Source organism: Cornus florida, unplaced genomic scaffold (assembly GCF_030987335.1).
Source record: "Cornus florida cultivar Cherokee Brave unplaced genomic scaffold, ASM3098733v1 CherokeeBrave_3.0.0_Hap2_Chr10, whole genome shotgun sequence".
Lineage (NCBI taxonomy): Eukaryota > Viridiplantae > Streptophyta > Magnoliopsida > Cornales > Cornaceae > Cornus > Cornus florida.
In genome coordinates, this window is record NW_026775580.1 from 65,999,282 (window position 1) to 66,019,126 (window position 19,845).

The 19,845-nt window shown below is 36.7% G+C and overlaps 3 protein-coding genes across 3 annotated transcripts; all 3 read right to left on the reverse strand.

The window, feature by feature from the left end:
- Positions 1 to 4,221: 4,221 nt before the first annotated feature.
- Positions 4,222 to 5,519, reverse strand: LOC132278706 (BRI1 kinase inhibitor 1-like). The gene has a single exon (XM_059780564.1). The coding sequence runs from the start codon at positions 5,391 to 5,393 to the stop codon at positions 4,473 to 4,475; it is 921 nt and encodes a 306-aa protein (XP_059636547.1). The 5' UTR covers positions 5,394 to 5,519; the 3' UTR covers positions 4,222 to 4,472.
- A 5,005-nt stretch (positions 5,520 to 10,524) lies between these two features.
- LOC132275883 (B3 domain-containing protein Os06g0194400-like) lies at positions 10,525 to 14,192 on the reverse strand. The gene is made up of 7 exons (XM_059777070.1): positions 13,891 to 14,192; positions 13,672 to 13,773; positions 13,534 to 13,565; positions 13,256 to 13,433; positions 12,066 to 12,272; positions 11,696 to 11,786; positions 10,525 to 10,762 (listed from the first exon to the last, which is right to left on the reverse strand). Exons 1-6 carry the CDS (start codon positions 14,020 to 14,022, stop codon positions 11,739 to 11,741), a joined length of 699 nt encoding a protein of 232 aa, XP_059633053.1. The 5' UTR covers positions 14,023 to 14,192; the 3' UTR covers positions 10,525 to 10,762; positions 11,696 to 11,738.
- Positions 14,193 to 14,893: 701 nt separating this feature from the next.
- LOC132275882 (uncharacterized) lies at positions 14,894 to 19,834 on the reverse strand. The gene is made up of 6 exons (XM_059777069.1): positions 19,450 to 19,834; positions 19,227 to 19,355; positions 18,977 to 19,141; positions 17,918 to 18,223; positions 15,435 to 15,619; positions 14,894 to 15,259 (listed from the first exon to the last, which is right to left on the reverse strand). The coding sequence occupies exons 1-5, from the start codon at positions 19,735 to 19,737 to the stop codon at positions 15,479 to 15,481; spliced, it is 1,029 nt and encodes a 342-aa protein (XP_059633052.1). The 5' UTR covers positions 19,738 to 19,834; the 3' UTR covers positions 14,894 to 15,259; positions 15,435 to 15,478.
- Positions 19,835 to 19,845: the final 11 nt, after the last annotated feature.

Genomic DNA, 19,845 nt, shown 5'->3' on the forward strand with positions numbered 1-19,845 from the left:
CCTGCACAATCCTTGACGGCATGTCAATTAATACTTAAATTACATGACGTCCATTTAATCCTCACTATAAGTCATGTGTCTGATATAACGACACTCAGAAATCTACACGGAGTACATTTTATGAAACCCCAAAAGTATTCCCATACTAGTCCATTTAGTTCACTAAAACAAAACTAGCAACTAAAATTCCTATAACTCCTAACATCATGCAATTTAGTATCTAAAGTTTATGATGTCCATAACTATATCCTAACCAACCTTTCTGACCTTCATTAAATTATATATATAATTTATATAACATCCCAAAAGAAATTTCCATAATAGTCCGTTTAAGTTGCTAAAGCAAACTATCAACTTAAATCTTCCTCCTTCCTTTACAACACGCATAATATATTTTTATATTTCATGATGTCCACAACCACAGCTTAAACCAACATTCTCAGGCTTTAATCAAGTAATATATATCATTTAGGAACCCTCAAGTAAGTTTCATAATTATCCTTTAACCCCTGGAGTAGCGAAAAGTATCAGAAATACCCTTGTAGGGGTATTTTGGCAAGGGTTCTGGGAGCCGGCTCTAGCACCCTTGGAGCTGGCTCTCCCTCATGGAGAGTCGGCTCTCTCACCTAGGGAGCCGGCTCTCACCCCCTAAGAGCCGTGCTACGCTCCTTCCTCTCCTGTGTTGTCTTCTTTGCTTCCGGCAAAGTTCCAAGTTTCTGTCCCAATTGTTTTTAAACTTCTTAAGGTCCAATTTATATCCAAGCAGTACTACAAACTCTTCACATTCCACTATGAATTAATTTACAAAAGTTTAAAATCATAATCAACATAGTTTATGCAAGAAACCGATTTCAGTTATTTAAACATAAAACAAATTACAATCCGATATAACATGCATCAACCATCAGTTTTAAAAATTGAATTAATCCCTGGAGACTATAAAGAATGCACAAAACATAAGTTTACAGGAAGGAGATAGAATGAAACTTGTCTTTAGGTTTCAGTTTGAAACCTTTCAACGTCGGTTTTAAATTCTCCGACGACGGTCGACTATCGGTAAACCTCATACTGCTCAGTTCCAATCCCACAAGCCATCCCTTCCTTCCTCCTTGGTACGTCCTTCAGTCCACGTCTGAATGCCTAACCGGTTCTCTCAATTTGCCTCTGTGTTTTCCCCTCAAACCCTCTCTGTTTCTCTCTACCTCTAGTTATGGGAAAAGGGTTCTAAAAACCCTTGCAGACACAAACAAGCTCAAACCCTATCTGCTTCTCTCTACCTCCAGTTACGGGAAAAGGGTTCTAAAAACCCTTACAGACACAAACAAGCATATATATATATACGGCTAAACCCTAAGTTGGATTATATAGTATATATATAAGCTTCCACTCAACCCTAATTCTAAACCCCAAATAAAATACAAGTCGGCGATCACAATTATATGAAAACAAATTATATAAGCTACCAAAAATTACACGTTAGTTAAATCACCAATAATCAAATATTTAAATTAACCAACAATTAAATTAAAACAATTACAATTAAACAATTAATTTAAAATAAATACACACCTAATCAATTAAGCAAATAATAAAATAAATTCACAATTAAACAATTAAGCAAATAAGCACATAACTTTTACAAATGCAATAAAAACCTAAAATCATACATTAAAATCCCACAATTATCCTTCCTAAATTAGGGGTATTACAAGATACCTCGGGGGATAAGGGAGAAGCGTAATGGATTGTGCGTAAGGTGGCTCGGGGGAAGTTTCCTGCGTCAACAAATTCCTCTTACTCTGCAGTAGCACTTGCAGCTCCGCCATAGTCACGTGGGACGACTGTTGGGTAAGGTCCTGTTGATGTCTGAGCTCCCCCGAGCTTGTGTCCTTGCGGCATGCCTCCCTTTGATTGGTGTTTGGCATATCCAACCTTGCTGGCGCTATGAGTGGGGTGTTAAAGAGAGTTCGGCGAGCACGCGGTGGTGTGTCCTGTGGCCACCTGCGTTGACCAGCGGCATATCTTACTTCAACTGATGACAGGGGCACATGTTGAACAGAACTGTCTAGGGTCACCTATCCCCCAGTGGGTCCATTAAAGAAGTCACCGCTCGGACCTGCACCTCACCGAGGTACCCCCTTATCAACAATATCCCGAAGTAAAGTCACCACCTCTTTCTGCAATGCCCTCAAGCTGCTCCATTCTGTATGACAGCGCGTTATGGGCCTCGACTAAGGCATCAGAATAGGTTCCGGGGAAGTATGATCCAGGCATATTTACGGACCCCTCATAGCCCTCACCAAGGGCGAGGCTAGTTTGAGAGGGTGGACTGATCTCTCGCATGCTTGACATCTGTGAAGCGCTCCTCCCTAGCAGAGTCGCTAAAATGTTGAAGGTGATTCTTTATAGGATGAAGAGATCGTTCCACATAAGCCAAGGAATCTGAGATCAGTATCTAAGTGGAGATCCAAGTAACACAAGGGGTTCCTTAAGTACAAAGATTAAGAAAGGGAAGGCCGACCTCGGTACTTTGTGAACTCGAGCTTAACAGTAAACAGTTGTTAATGTGGTCGTTCTGTCTTCAAAAAGCTAATTAACGCCCCTATTTATAGTGCTTGCCTCCTCGGTCATTATCCTTTGGTCACCTGGGTGAGCTCGCTCTTACCCAAAGGTTCGAGGGTCACTCCTCCTAATGGATGGGACATTGACGAATAGGCCACGGCGCTTTGCCGACGCTCCCTAATTAATACAGGTCCTATCAGATGTCTCTCGCAATTAGTGCGCTCTTTATCCCACCTTGCTCGAGCTTAGGTACCGAGTATCTTTTCCCTTTTGTGTTGGCCTCGGACTAAGGCGATACCTTGGATCTCAGCAACCTGTCCACATGTTCTCATATTCCCGAACAAAAGAGGGAAAAGAGCCCTCCTTAAGGTCCTGCCTTCGTAACCTCGCAGGGCTCTGTCCCAATTCTATATTTCGAGGTCCCTATAACCAGAAAGGGGAGCTCGTAAAGCAGGTTAGTCGAGGTTGCTCTTTCAAGAAGCAACCTCGGAAGAGTAGAGGGGAGGAGTTCATCCTACTGGAGCGGGGCACGTCCACAAGGGAGGAAGGGTAGCGACCCCTTCCTCGGCCAGCGAGTTCAGTTGTTAGATGAGTAGCTCGAGGATACCCAATCCCTTTGTGGGCACACCAGGTAAGCACTGAGCAGGTGTCCCAATTTTGCAGAGGTGGCGCCACTTAAACAGCTATCGTGGTGCAGTCATCAACAATGAGTAATTATTATTGTTTATTTGATTCTGTTTTAGTTTATTAAAATACACATCCTATTTTAATCATAAAAAGACAAGAAAGGTCATTGCCATTATTTGTTGTATTTGTTCTTTTCCAAGCCACCAAATAGGAAGGGGAAAAAAAAAAAAAAAAAAAACCACATGTATGGTATCCACGGTGTATTGTAAAAGCAATTTGATCTTTTTAAGTTCTTGCAAATTTTTGAAAACGGTAAATGTAACTGACCCAATCTATGATAAAAGGAGCCGCGTCTCAACTCCTTTGAGAAAATATACAACCGTACCCTCCCTTTAAAATGTTTGCTCCTCCTTTTTATTCATCAACTGAATAAATTAGATACATATATATTTTATATAGAGGAGGTATTCCCACATTTTTATGGGTAATACTAATTCATCTCAGAACAGATGCAACATCCCACAAATCACATGCACTAGACAAGACCGAGCAAGTTCAGGCTCAACCTGATTACAACAAATTGAATATTACTCTCAAGTGAAAAGTGAAAGTAGTAAAATAAGAAGTGAAATTACAAAAGTAATTTTTGCAACATGTATTCCGATTTGAATTTTTTTAAAAAAAAATTACTGAGTACGAAAATTTTAATTAAAAAATTAATGGTTTTGATAATATAAAAATTATAAGAAAACGTTATTGCATGCTTACCCATACTGTTCTTATTTCCATTTAATGGAATAACAAGTCTAGATAGACTTGTCTCCGATTGGTATATGTAAATATATTTTAATGACAAAATTTTCTAGGACATTTCAATTTTTTAACTTTCCAAGATCATTCAATTAGTCTACTTTGTTCAATTTCACATATTTTGGCATTTTAAAACTATAAATACAATAGAAGAACTCAATTCTGATAAGTACCCACATGAAAAGAAATTCTTCATCTTCAACCCATGCTTAAACCATCACATTTTTAAATGCTGACCAATGGCCAAAACCACCTTGTATATATGTAACCCATAGAATTAGACAAGAATATATTCACAAATAAACACTCGAAGAGAGGTCATGTAGATGAAATTTGTCTTCATCTACATGACCTATCTTCATTTACAAAATTCATTTCACAAAACCACACAGAGTCACCCTCTCTCATATACTAGAAAATTAGCATGTAAAAACAACTACTATTAATTAGAAGATAAATAAAAACTTCCAAACCTAATCTTTACAATTGATTTTCTCTTCCACTGCAATGGAATTCTTGCAATGAGCAATTGCAGCTTGAATTGCAGCCTGCAACTCTTCCATGGTGCTGTCACTTGTAGAGGTGGCAATAGCTCCGGATGCAACAAGCAGCCCACTGTTGGTCGGCGACGTCCTCATGGACGCCGGTGCCGATAAGTACTCCCTCCTCTTCCCTCTCCCTGCATCTTCCTTACTTGATGATCTAAAGCTCAAATTAGCAGAAAAAGAGTAGGATTGTCTGCATAATTGCCTACTCTCCCTCCTCCCTCTAAATGACAAGAATGGCCTTATCATTCTCGCATACCTCTTCACCACATGACTCATGACCTCCAACCTTAGCTTCCTCTTTTGCTTCTCCTTGTCTTCTCCCTCTCTAGACTCACCCCCTTTTCGCCGTTTCGACAGGCTGAAGAACCAGAATGATTTGGACTTGGACTTGGTTCTTGCCTTTGTAGTACTCTCATGACCATTGATGTTTTCTTGATGATGATGATGATCTAGATAGTTTTTTTGGTTAGTTGTAGTACTACTATCTGTGGTGTTGTTTGTGGTTGTGGTCTTGTTGGATGGTTCTTCTAAGAGTTCTGTTATGGGGAGGGTAAAACTGTCCAAGGAATTGGTGGAGGAGCGAGGGGATTCCGGGAGGTGGGAGAGGAGGTGGAGTGGCAGCAAGTGGCCGTGGAAGAAGATGTCGTCGGCCGGAGATAAGTCGATGGCGATGGAAGAAGTTTGGGCTGCTTTGGGTTTATTGGGATTGATTGTTTGGAGGGAAATTGTGAAGGAGAATTCATGGGAAGGAGAGGAAGAAGGTGAAGTTGTTGTTGGTGGTGGTGGCGGTGGTTGTTGATTAGCTTCAACTTTGTCTCTCATCTTTGGGTGGTGTTGGGTGTCCATAGCTCAAAAGATGATGTTAAAAACCAGCAAGGCCTAATTCTGTTTGGGGACAGGGATAAGGAGATGAGGAAGATGGAAGTAGGGGGAATGAGAGAGAGAGAGTTGGTTACAATGCAACAGTTATATTTATCTAGAATTGAATTATTATTTATTTATTGAATTAAAAAAAAAAAAAAAGAGAGAGAGAAAGGGTGTGGTGGGTATTAGAGTGTGAGAGATGGAAAATGATAAATTGGGATGAAGTTAAATGTTTAGCTGTATGTGTTGAGATTGGTGGGGCATTGTCAACTCAACAGCTAGCTTTATAGCTATGTATCACAAAATCCAAGCTTTGTGCTTAGATGGACATATATGTAAATAACCAAATTTTTTTATTTTTTATTTTAAAAGTTAAAGCAATTACGCATACAACTTATATGCACTTAGGTACAAACCATTGACCTACCGTTGGGTCATTTGGTACTATGTCACAAAATCCAAGCTTAATTTGTGCTTAGATGGACATAAATATATATAAAACAATAAACTGATTGATTTATTTATTTTTAAGAAGTTAAAGTAATTACACATACACCTCATCTTCACTAAGATTCGAAATCCCGATGTACCGCTGGACCATTTGGTCCTTTAGTATGGCTTATATGTCACAAAATCCAAGCTTTGGACTTAGATGGACATATATGTATAAAAACCAAACTGATTTTGGTTATGGACATGAAATGGTTCTTCCTAACAAGGAGGTTGAGAAGAATCTTTGGAGATGGAATTAATATAGAATTAGCACACTAATTATTAAGCAATTATTGTGGAAGATGTGTTTCCATATACATAATATATACTATAATATACGTCCACTTCATCTTAAAGAATAACACCTGGTTATTATAGTACTAATTGAATTATTAGAGGTAACCTATTAAGAGGATGTTGATATTGAGTTTGCACACACATACTATTAGATGGAGAACATCATCAGTCTTTGCATTAGGATTAGAGTAAGGTCCACTAAATAGGATTGACCGCTTAGAGTATTCTGTATGGAGAGTCAATTTTGACTCTTCAAATTTGTGGCCAATTAGCTTTATTTTATTTTTTTATTTTTAACGGCTCTCCACTTTTTGAATGCAACGGATTTTTTTTTTTTTTTTTTATAAAATAAAAAAAAAAATACAACACGCAAATGAATGCTAGGTAGCAAGCTTACCAATGACAACAAAATTGCTAAAAGAATTTGTGTTAGGCATGGCATGTCATGTGGCGAGTCATATACCATACACGTTATGTGAGTCATTATATTTAATATTGACTCTCCATAAATGGATCATACCTAATGCCGTGAAAACTTTAAACCACGCATCCAACATCACAACTTTCATGCCAATTTTGCGAGTCTTTTTATTTATTTATTTTTTTCATTGGGCAGATTCATAGTTACCACTGCATCATCATAGTTCTCTTCACCCTAAATAGTTCCCACTCGAGTGATTTATACATCACATATAATTTAGTGGTAATTCTTATCCTTCAAAAATATAAGGTTTAGGGTTTAATTTTTCAAAAGGACAAAGTGAAAGTGCAGGTGTGTTTTGTAAATAAAAAAACTATGTTATCACTCCCTCCACATATTTGTACAAACTAACACATATAAATTAGATAGATTGTTTTTCCTGAATTAAAATTGAATATATTCTTAACTCTTATTATAAGCAAAAAAAGAATTAAAACTTCAAGAGGATGAGCTCAAGTGGGTAAAAAATTGGACTTGTGCCTTAAGAAGTATTAGTTCTGAGATCCGACTCCTATTGGCCGCAAGAAATTCATTGTGGAGTGTGTGACTGTGGAAGTATCAACTTCACAAAAAAAAAAAAAAAAAAAAAAAAAAAAAAAAAAAAAAAAAAACTTACATTAAGGACAGAGCCAGCAGGGCTAGAGGGCACGTGTTATACATGTGGTTTATTAAATTATACAAAATGCCCTCTTGAACTTCTTTTTTTTCAAAGCTGCCCCTGTGGGCCATGCTAGCATATTAAATTTTCTAACATTTTATGCCTATAATTTATTAAATTATACGAAATGACCCCCTAAATTTTTATTTTTATTTTCAAAAATCCTTCTAGTTCAGTAATTCTTTCTATTTTTTCCCTTCATACTCTTCTTCTTCAATTTTTTTTGTTTTTGATTACGTTAAAATTGCATTTTCTTTTTTCAATCAAATCCCTATTTTTTTTTTTTTGGTAAGTAAGAATGAGAAAACCCTTTCTTTTTTTTTTTTCCAAAGTTTTTCCCAGTTTTTTTTTTTTTTTTTTTTTTTTTTGACTAAAAACTTATTTTATCATGTGTTAATGTGCCCTGAATAAAATTCAGGACTCCCGTCCTGGTTTACATTAAAAGAGAAAAAGAAAAGAAAATATTTACTTGACATAATTTTAAATATTTTTTTATTTTTAAATGATCCATATAAAAATTGACTAAAAATATTATGAAGAGAAACATATACATACACAAACAGGCAACATGCACTCATAAGCACACATATATATATACACACACACACATACACACACACACACACAAACACAATAGATCCAAACTTGTTTATAATTAATTTGTTCCACAATTTTATTTTATATTTTCGGAAAGTTTGTTCCACAAATTTTTTTTTCCTCAAAAATATGTCACACACAAACACAATAGATCCAAACTTGTTTATAATTAATTTGTTCCACAATTTTATTTTATATTTTCGGAAAGTTTGTTCCACAATTTTTTTTTTCCTCAAAAATATGTTGTTATCTCCCTTGTATATTATTATTCCATATTTTGAAAACAATATATCCATTTTTTTTTTTTTTTTTTATCCTAACAATAAAAAACAACCATACAACATCTACAAAGAGCTTAGCGGTACCATATAAAAATTGACAAACAAATCATGAAGCAAAAAAATAAAACTAAAGAATGGGCTCCAGATTTGCTGAGAAAACAACGCACCAACGGAGCCACCAAAGAAGGAAAATAACAACGGGAGTGACCCACAAATCAGGCCATCGTCAAAATAACTGCTCTAAGGTTGCATTCACAAGGCGCGGCCGACGGAGAAGAAACCCCCTAACCCCGCACAAGAGGTAGGGACAACAAAACCCACACCGATGTGGGGACCCGACATAAATCGAAGATCTAATCAGAAAATCAAAAACAGATCTATCCCGTCAAACAAGAAATAAATTTAATAAGAGCAGATCTAACAAAAATAACAACAAAACAACATAAAAAATTCACCCACTAAACAATTATGTACAACATATTGAGTTTATTACGCGGTGAGAGGCGAGCATCGGGGCCTCCCCTCCTCCATGGAAAACAATATATCACATCCCGTAACAAATGGGTATCCTTGTGTGAAACAGGTAAGGTGGTATGAAATTATGAATCTAAGTCCCTATACACACAGTACCTAAGATATTTTCCATTATAAACGTCTATAGATATCGACATATATATTGTAAATATTTTATTGTCTCCCATTTGATTCTTGAGTCAACAGGAATGACCAAAACTGACGTGACTTTTCAGTCATTCATTGTTTCAAGCCTGGATTTACTTGCATGATTGGTGATATATAAATTAAGAAAAATTACAAATAAATTATACTCTTAAAAATATATCTTATTAATGGATAAATTTATAAATTTGTATTCATTAATAGGTCTTGAAGGTATAACTAGAACGAAAGACACGTATGCAAATTATGCAATCGCTTTTGTAACATTTTTTGTCTTGCATGATTGGTGATATATAAATTAAGAAAAATTACAAATAAATTATACTCTTAAAAATATGAGAACCAATCTTATTAATGGATAAATTTGTATTCATTAATAGGTCTTGAAGGTATAACTAGAACGAAAGACACATTTTTTGTCGCATATCTCGTTTTGTTGTCGAAAAGAGTTCCAAATCAGAAATACCAATTTAGTGTTTTTTTATATTTTTATAAGATTAAACACTGTTTTTTAAAAGGCTTAACTAGCCATTTTGTTTTTCAATCTTTCAACATTTTTTAAATTATACATGTTTTAACCATACATATTTTTATGTTTTTGTTTTAAAAAACTAAGAAACAAATTTTACATTATCAAAGATGCTCTCAATCATTATTAAGCACACAACACAACAACAAAAACGTTATTTCTATTTCGGATAAAAACAGAAACGCAAAACCGAACAGTTGTCAAACATGTCCCTAATTAAGAAGGTCAACATCCCAATCATGGAGTGATTAGTGGACGGACTCGTCTTCTCCACTTAACCACTCAAAACTCATAGTTTCTATGGTAGTATATGATGAGAGTGAGAGTGAGAGTGAGAGTGAGAAAGAGAGAGAAGCAACCATGGCATAAGACAAATACTTAACAGTCATACAGCAAGAACCACCATACCACGGTTGTGGAAACTTTTTTCTCCTTTTCAGCTTTTGCCACTAGCCACACGAGAGATGATACCATATTTATATTATCTCCCTCTCTCTCAAAAAGACAGAAGAGTAGTCGTAGCCATGGAAAAGCTAACACGCAAACATGGAGGTGAGACAAAAACTTTACTATCACCAACAAGTGGCATCAAATGCTCCATTATAAGTAAAATCTTATATTAATTTGCTGATAAAAGTCGCTGTAGAGCAACTCTAGGGTTATCCTAATCGGAAAATACCCATGTCTCATAAACTATTAGGTTTATTTCTCTTAGGTATAAACAATTTTTTAAGAACTACGTTCATAGACATAGTAAGAGTTTTACTCGATTCGTATGAGACACTTGCAAGTCTCGTGGATTAATCGGAACATCCCGATCATTAAAAAAAAGTCACGCAGGGACGGACCTACATGCATATATATGCCCTTGCTACTTTTTCCCTTTTTTCATTATATACCTATAAAATATTGCTATTGTCCCCTGAAATTATAAAAAGATTTCATTCTTGCCCCCCTCACCTAATGTTCTAGGTCCGTCCCTGCACACACTAGACACCAATGTGTGTAGGTTGCCTAGAAGTCGGAGCATCTCGCCAGAAGGTGTTACCCTCCTCCTTCACGGTCCACCAACATCAATCAATACACACAGATTGAATACATGATAAGAATTTCCAAGTTTCTAATAATTATACCAAATCATCAACCCCACTTTCATTTCATTTTTTTTTTACGGAATAATAATGGACCATTCAGACAAACCAAAAATATAATCCATTTTCATCTCATAGAAAACAAGATGGGATTTTCATCCATTCGTGCAATTGTTTATGGGATTTTGGACTTCCATTGGACAAAATTCACAGCATCATCAACAACTACTCTGCACTTCTTTTTCACCTGCAAGAAAATTAGAATGTTTCATACTATAATGTACCAGAGAAAGACCAAAAAAGAAAATGACAGCAGAAACTTAAGCAATTCGAAAGTTGGAATATTGATTTAACAAGTGAATGACAACATAGACCTTCTAAAGATTTTACGGCAAGACACCTTACAAATTAAAGATTATGTGATGTTAGTATTAGCGTAGACAATCACTTGTTAGTGCAGACAATCACTTGTTAAATCACTTGTTACAAATTAAAGATTATGTGATGCATAATTTATATGAACATAAATGTAATGTAGGGGTGGAATGCAATTAATTTTTTACAGCAATCTCCATATGATTTTGTGTGCGGTTTTTGTATGTCTTCTGGCACCTTGATTTCTTCCTTGATATATATCGTTGGGGCGTTTTGTTACCCCCAACACACTGCAGGCAGTAAACCATGTCCGGTTGGCAAACGTAATATATTGAAATGAAAACAAATAAAAGAATTTATGATGTATAACTTTCTAATTTTTCTTCTTTTTTTCATATTTTCTCTAATACTCCTCCTTTGTTCACACACATGTATCAAAGCCTCTGTTATACATGAATGGTGTCCATTTTTCATTTGGTTAGGTTTAGCTATCACAATGCCAAAACACCACAACCATTAATGTGGCAATTGATCGTGCATTTGCACAGCTAAGAAAGAGTTAAAAAGTGAAAACCAAGCCCAGCAGGATATGAACATAAAATCTCATTCTTCAAGCTTCCTCTCTTTTCGGCTCATACCAGACCATATCCCGACTTTTTTCGTGGTTAAGTTCTACCTATAATAATATTTTCATTGACAATGTCACTGCAAAGCTATGCTATTAATGAACAGAATGAAACTCGGGAAGCAATGATAATGCAATAAAATGGTACAAGCAGTTGGAAAGTGTCCCTCGTATGGTTACCTGCATTAGATCAAATGGCCCCAACATCTAAAAATCGAAGGCTCTAGACGTCGTTGCCTTCTTCAGAACTGTTCGCCCTTACAATGTACACCTGCAAAGAGAAGTTGAATTAATATCAATTTATATGCCAAACCATCTCATATTAAAAAATTGTCAGTTAATCAAAAATGCTGAGAAGGATTAGGTTAAACAAAAACAAAATGATCAGAGATGGTATGCACAGAATTAAGTGGCATACAATTCATATTTAATCAAAGATGCTTATTGTATACATAAATTATATATGATGTTAATCCGTTAAACCTATATCTAGTTTGAAAAACAAGCATGAATAAGTCCCAAAGAAGTGCTAAATTTGCAATCGTCACACCTTAAGTACTGTAGGCCGGATTAATTGGAACACCACTGCATCCCCATCCATCAGCTCATGATCAACTGCAAATCCTTTCCATCCACCGCTAAGTCCCGTTTTCCGAGCCAGGTATACTACTGGGTACTCTTCTCCCTCTTCATCTACCAATGTAACAGTTTCATCGCGCCTTGGAAGGTACTTCTTACAGAAATAAACTGGAATGCCCTATTTTGTCAAACCATGTACAAAGCAATTATTACTGTTTCTTAAAAGGTATATCAATTTCATCCATTTATATGCAATCACAGCATATCATAATAGAGATATAAGGGATATCCTGAGTTGCGCTGCTCCAAAATTCAATCTTTCGACGCTCTGTTTGTGGCTGGCCTATCTAATAAGCTAAAAATATGCACATGAAACCGTTCTAAATGAGGAGAATCTCAATGCCAATGCCATGATCACAAATTATCCTGGTCTAAAGGATCCTTGGTTCTTTACAAGTTCCAAGCAATATCCACTGTCTTTAAATCCAAAAATGGCGGGATGAATAATAATTAAAATAAATAAATAAATAAAAGAAGAGAGCACACAAAATCCAAAGGAGTACATCACTTTCGCTATATTTTCTCTCTTAATATTGATGGAGGATTCCTAAAATCAATCCCATAAATCACTCTAATCAATATTTTATTATAGGCTAAAATCACTCCTATGAAATTCTCCCAATAATTATCAATATGAAGAAAGAACAAAAGGGTTTAATATGGTGGGATCACCCATAACGTGGAGCCAAAAAGGTCTTAGCGATGGTCTTTAAGTTAGGCATAAATAGCATTAGAGATAACAATTTTAATGTTAAATTCGTGCTCTATCTGCTGTGTATGAGTAAAAGAAAAGGAATGAAAATGTGAAAAATCGAAACAATTGCAATAAACCAACAAAGAAGACACAACTGCCCATGATTGAAATACTGTCCCAAACAGCACCCAATAGTTTTATTAAGGGCCTTGAGGAGGAACAGTTTTAAAATTCCCAACTAGTTATAATAAGCATTAGTCAATTCATATGATCACCAACACTAAACCAACGAACTCTTCCACAAATTAATTGCAGGATCCAATTTTCACACCGGATTCACATACCTTACACAATCAGTAACATTAAAAATAAAAAAGAAAAGCCATAGATCAAATCAAGTCCCTTACCAGCCAGAACCCACCAGAGACATGTGAGGGTAGCATTGGCTTCAAAAGGGTGGGATAATTGTCTCCTAGACTCGATTCCAGCTCTTCCGCTTTCGCTATAGCCTTAGCTCTTGCTGCATCAGAAGCATATACCCGATCCGACAAGTCCCTCCTCCTTGGCTCGCTCCTCTTACAGATTCTACACACACAGTGTGTGTGTATATATAAGTATTAGATACACAATGCACAAAACCAGTAAACCCTGATCAAATAAATACTAAAGATTTAGAACAAACTACCTTCTACTATACTCGAAATGCTCAAAGGTGACCTGTCAATAATATTCGGAGTCAAAAAGATTGATTTTTCAGAATAGCGAGTGTGAGTAAAGAGGAGTAATTAGGGAAAAGATTAAGCAGAGTGAGAAAATAGCTTACAGCTTCTTTGTAATCAGGGGCTGGCTTGTTTGCGACACGATTCGACCTTCTTACCATCACTACTACCTTTTTCCTATCTGGGCGAGGATTCGACTGCTTCATCTTTCGAATGTACAAAAAAGCAGAGTAAGTTCATAGTAGTTAGGAACTTCTTGTCTGTGTGTGTGTGTGTTTGTGTGTGTATAGAACAGAGGAAGAGAGAGAGAGAGAGGTGAAAACCGGAGAGTGTGTAGGAGAAGAGTTCTTGAGAGCTAAAGAGAGATGGGGAAGATGGAGCTCTTCGATTCTTTTCTTGTTCTCCTCCAACCTCTGACGACGCAACTCCTCATACGTGACCTTAGCAACCACCATTTCTCTCTATTCATACACACTGTGAGAGAAAAAGAGAGCAGAGTTCTGCTTCTGAAATATTTTTCGAGTGGAATGGTTGAAAATTTGGGTGGTTTAATGGAGAGCGAAGTCGACCGTTGGACTCGCACTTTGAGTGCGGAACTTAATGGTGGAATCTGGTTGGATTACTTTTTAGTTGTATATTTATTATATTTATTTCTTTAAATAAAAATAATAATAAAAAAAATTGATAGTTTAAACTTGTTCACAGGGAATTAGGAATTTACCATTTCCATGTCTGGTCAAGTGATCAGAAGTTTACTCAAATTATTCCTGTCCAATCAAACGGCTCAATTTCAAATTTCAAATAAACTTTTCCTGGTACTTATATTAACCAATTTTTTTATTTTTTATGGTTACTTATAAGAAATTTTTTTTTTTTTTTTTCAATGTCTGGGTGTCCTAATTCACTTAATCCGACTATTGCTTTCAGATACCAACAAGCACCCCAAATTACCAAATTTGAGAAATTTAGATCAGGTATCCTATAAAAAAACAAAACAAATTTCATAAGAATTTAAAATTTGAAAATTGATAACAAGCCATATGTAATACTTAAAAACACGATGACACGACACTTCCGCGTTAGTTTGTCCTTATAAAAGCACCTTTGGATCTGTTTTTCACGATATCAATTGAACTTTTTATTTTTATTTTTTGTAAGTAAATCATAAACATGCTCATTTATCTCGATAATCAATCTTCTATTTAGAAGGAGGAGATACCACAAGAAAAGAACATTGTTTTCCAACTAAATCTCAAACAAATCCTAGCTTTAAATGCATTGTTTCTCAAAAAAAAAATTTTTTTTTTTTTTTTCAACTAGCCAACATTGAAGGAAAAAAGTAAATTGTTGCCGTCGTCATCATCCATACCTTTGTCTTATTCATATAGAGTTAGCCACACAATTTTTCTTTCTCCACTGTAAAATCACAATGAAAATTAACAATTCTGTGGGATTTTTCGGGGGTACAAGTGAAATTTAAAACAGATAAGAGCAAATTCAGGATTTACATCTAAACAAAATACGTTCCCTCATGAGATGGTCTACTGGTTCAAGAATCAAACTGGACTTGAAGGTTTTACTGATTGCACATCCATCGTTTCAGTCAAACTAAACTAGCCATCAAGAATGTGCATCACATTTTCCCTCTCTATCCCTCTGTCCGCGGTTGTGTACCGTATGTCATACCAAGACCTGTTTAAAATGCAAAAACATATTTATTTCTGAAATAACAGATTTTCTACCAAGATGAGAACTCAAAATCCGTGTACATATATACATTCAACTTTACAAGAAGTTTATTCATGGTATTATAAATAAATAAATAATACTGAATGCATTGTTACCATCAGCATGCTGAAGTACATACCTTAGCGGGAAGTATCAACAATACAACCTCGAGGCTGTATCCTTCTAGTATTTTATCAAGCCCAAGCTCTTCAACCAGGGGAGTACCTCCGCCAGACCTTCTTTCAAGCTTCTAGGGTTATAATCCAGCTCTAACTTGGCCTTTTCGCAAGAGTAGGCCCATTGATGTTTGAGAACATACACAGTCTGTTCACGATAGAGCTTTAATAAATTGTAAATTTTAAAAGCTAGAAATGAAGGGGGAAAGAATAAGATGAAAAAGAAAGAAAGAAAATAGGGTAAAGTGCAACAACAACAACAAAATACTTTGGAACTACTGAAAATATGCATATAAGGCCACGGCGTCATCTGGTCGCTAAAAGAAGTGTGAAATAACTACTTTGCCCGCAAATTTTTAATAAATGAAAGAAAAAGTGTAAGAATAAAATAGGTGCAAGTGATTAAACGACATCATTTCAATCTGACCATATAAACTACTGCCGTCTTCCATCTTGATGGTGATCAAGACACAAAAGTCCCTATCCATCAACTATCTCATCCACACACTTCATGCCCCTAGTTCAAATCAACCATCTAAGAGGGAGAAATAGTTCGAAGTCAAAATCAATTTTTTTGTGATTAAATTCATTTTCTGGTTACAACCTTCTCAAAGCACGTAAAACCTTTTGGTTATAAGACAATTCGTTTGTAGACTCTTTTTCTTTTCCTGTTTCAATTTCTTTCAGCTTTCCAGTATGTGCTTTCCCTATGTGGGTTTTGGGTATCTTCTGATGTGGATATACAGTGCGGCCCAGAATTTAGTTTTTAACACAAAGGTGGATCTTTCAAGGATTTCAGGTGAATAGAGGAACCAAGCAGTCGATTTCAGAGTTGGATTTTGAGGGATTGTGGTGGTAGTGAGGGCCACAAGAGGAAGACCTACTGTTGTTGGTTCTCATTACAAGAATGAGTTCATGATGAGATTGGAAGGGTCTCAAGATCAAAACCTTTCGATCTGAAAAATTAGTTAGTCCCATCTTCACTATTAATGGCCCCCATTTATGCACCGAGAGAGAAATGAGTGAACCCCTATACCCAACCGACCAACCAAATAAGAAATATAGATTGCACGAATTGATTGAAACTTGATTGGGACAGATTTACAAGGAATAAGAACAGCCATAGCCTCTTTGGCTTCAATGAAGCTCAACAAAGGCAGTCATTGGCATTGCAGAGAGGTGAGAGATGATGCGTGATAATTTCCTCCACAGAGACAATAAATAAACGGAATCTGGGTTTGACCCTGTTGTATTGCGTAATCCTTGCAAAGGGTATTTTTGATATTTATCAATTTCTATAAACTCATGCGACTTATTTGTGCACTTGTAAAAGTTAAATTATTAACGGCACTGTGATGGCAGGGTGGGTTTTGCAACAAAATGTACTAGTTCAGGGTGTTTTCAGCCAAAAGTATAATTTAGGAGGGTTTATCATAGAGGGATAGTTCAGAGTATTTTTTTTGTACTTTACCCAAGAAAATATTATATAATCAGAGCAAGAATACATGTCAAGGGATGGAAAGACCATTCACAGAACCCAGGGCAAGTTGGGGGACCCTGAGGGTGAACATGCACACTAACCCAGCTTATACAAAAAGTGATGTGACATTAGATTAATCACAACAATCCAATCACACTGCATTTGGATTCACAAAATTCAAATTCGTATACAAATTTCAAATCTTTGGTTTTGTTTTTCACATTTTAAAAAAGCAAGGAGCTCTAAACGTTATTATAGTCAATAAAATTATGAGAACGCATAATTAGACACAAAATGGCAGAAATGGTGGTGGTAGGGTGGTTTAGATGGTGAACTGTAGCAATGGCAGCTTGGTGCTGTGCTAGTAGGAATGATGGAAATGATGTGACAACAAAGGTATGGTGGTGTTGGTGCTAGTATTGGTGATAATGCGGTGTAGATGGCAGAAGTGCCAGCTGTGGTACAGCTTGTCACAGTAGCAACAGAAGTGGTGTTGGCAGTAGCAGTAAGATGAAGATGACAGCAATCTTTTGGCAAAGACAGTGGCAAGGTGGCAGTGATGTTGTGTTAAACATTTGTGTAATGGCGGTGGCTTGGAGACAATGGGGTGGTGGTGGTTGCAGCTGCAGTCATAGTCTACAGATCTGCGAAGGACATAAATCCTTGTTGATGCTGACCTTAAAGATAAACAGCCTTGCCGGCAGTTCAAAAATACTCAGATTTTGGGGTTAAAATCATGCAGTAACATAATTATTTCTGAAGCTAATGCATGTGGTTCTGTTGTCTCACAAATGAAATCATTATGCTGATGCTTAAACAAGAAATTTCTGATTTGAGATTGGATCATAGATTCATATATCAGAACATTCAGTAATCCTTGATTGTGGATGTAACACTTAAGGAAATGATACTCCAAATAAAAAAACTCAACACCAGCTAAAACTATAGGAGTCATAAAGAGCATACCGGTGGGCTGATCAGGGGAAGCTTTCCTGTTATTCTAGAGAAGAGAATCGACAACCATCCATAAGTCTCAATCACCAACAAAGGGATATTAAACCAAGGCCTTTTTGTCTGAGTGATACTGGCAGCTATATCAAAAACATGCATGAAGGATGCATTTTCTCCTGTCAGAAGATATCTTTCACCTGGTCGACCTTTGTTCAAAGCTGCAATGTGCCCCTCTACTACATCGTCAACATGACTAAATGAAAACATATCGTTTCCATAGCCTACATAACCAGGTAACCGACCATTGAAGCGTTCAATTATCTGAAAGAAGCACATAAATTGTTCTCAAATGCATCATAAACTTCAATCATCAAAAAGAGCAGAATATGACCTCTATAATCAAGAGTAAGTAGGCGCATTTCATAGCTTATCATCAAGTATTATGATATTTGCTCACTAATAAATAATGCACCAAGAATTATTCTGATCAAAGAATTAGGATCCCCTCCTGTGCATTAGATGGTCCAGTGTACAGGGAAGTGTACAGATCACCTCAGCGGTTCCAACAAGTAGAGTGGAACCCACTCCATGTGGGAGAGATCTCCATCCTATCCTGTGCACTCAACGGACCAGTGCAAGGAGAGGATCCAGGTTCTCCGATCAAAAGGTGCGTATTTAGAGAGAGGAAATTTTGATAAATGCAACACCATAAATACATAGTAACTTTCAGGTCATGCCATCAAATATGTTGAAGATGTTGTGGTGGACATTGTTCAAAACCAGAATTCATACTTCCACTAACAAAAGGATATGTGGTTCGACGAAAAAGCTAGAAAACCCCATACTGATTTTAAACAAGATCTCAATTAGAGCAGTATAATTAGTTACCAACTATATTAGATGCTTCAAAAAGTGAAGACCAAACCACAGGTCTGGCATATGCAGATATCAGATAAACACACACAAAGACATTTTTGTTTTAACCAATTATTGCTATTTGCTACCAGTTTAAAAAATAAATAAATAAATCATGGCTGCTACTAAATTCAGCTGAAGCACAAGTAAAATCTTTACCATTCGTGCCACGATATTTCCAGTTGTGACCTTGCCAGGACCATATACAACTCCGGGATAAACCGCTACTATTGGCACCCCCTTCGCCGCGGCATCAATAGCGATCTTATCGGCAACAGCCTTCGATTTCTCATACTCCGTACAGAAGAACTTCGCAGGGTGAATCTGAATCCACAAATAATCTTCTAAAAAACAAATATTAAAAAGTAATCAAAGTCATGCATCAATGGTAATCGATATTATTCAATACTTGACTCTCGTCTGCGACATATCCATCAGTTGATCCCAAAGCGAAAAACGACGACGTGTATATTATCTTCTCCACTGTCTTTGTTTCTTTATATGCTTGCAGTACGTTCTTCAAACCTCCAACATTAACCTAAAAAATGAAGACCACAAATTTAAGTCTGAATTCAATGAAATTCATATAAAAAATTGCGAGAATTGGAGCGAGAAGGGAGGGTTTTGCTTGCCGAGAACAATTTGGAAGGTTCTGGAAGCCAAGGTTCGACCAGGGCGGCGGCATGGAAGATGACATGGCATCCGGAGCAGGCGTCGAGGAGGGACCCATAGTCGGTGACGTCTCCGTAGGCGAGCTCCAGAGATCCGCCGCAATCATCGCCGTCGGTAGGCCGAGGAAGGCAGGAGAGCTCGCTGGTCGGACGGACGAACGCTCGGACGGAGTGGCCGTGTCTCAGTAGGGCATGGCAGAGTCTGCCCCCTAAGTAACCGGAAGCGCCGGTCACCAAAACCTTTTTCATTCTCACTCTTCCCGTCTCACCCAATAAAGTCAACAGCGTTACTCTTCTTTTTCATTCTCACTCTCACTCTCACTCGTCTCACCCAATAATACCATCATGTCTTTAACT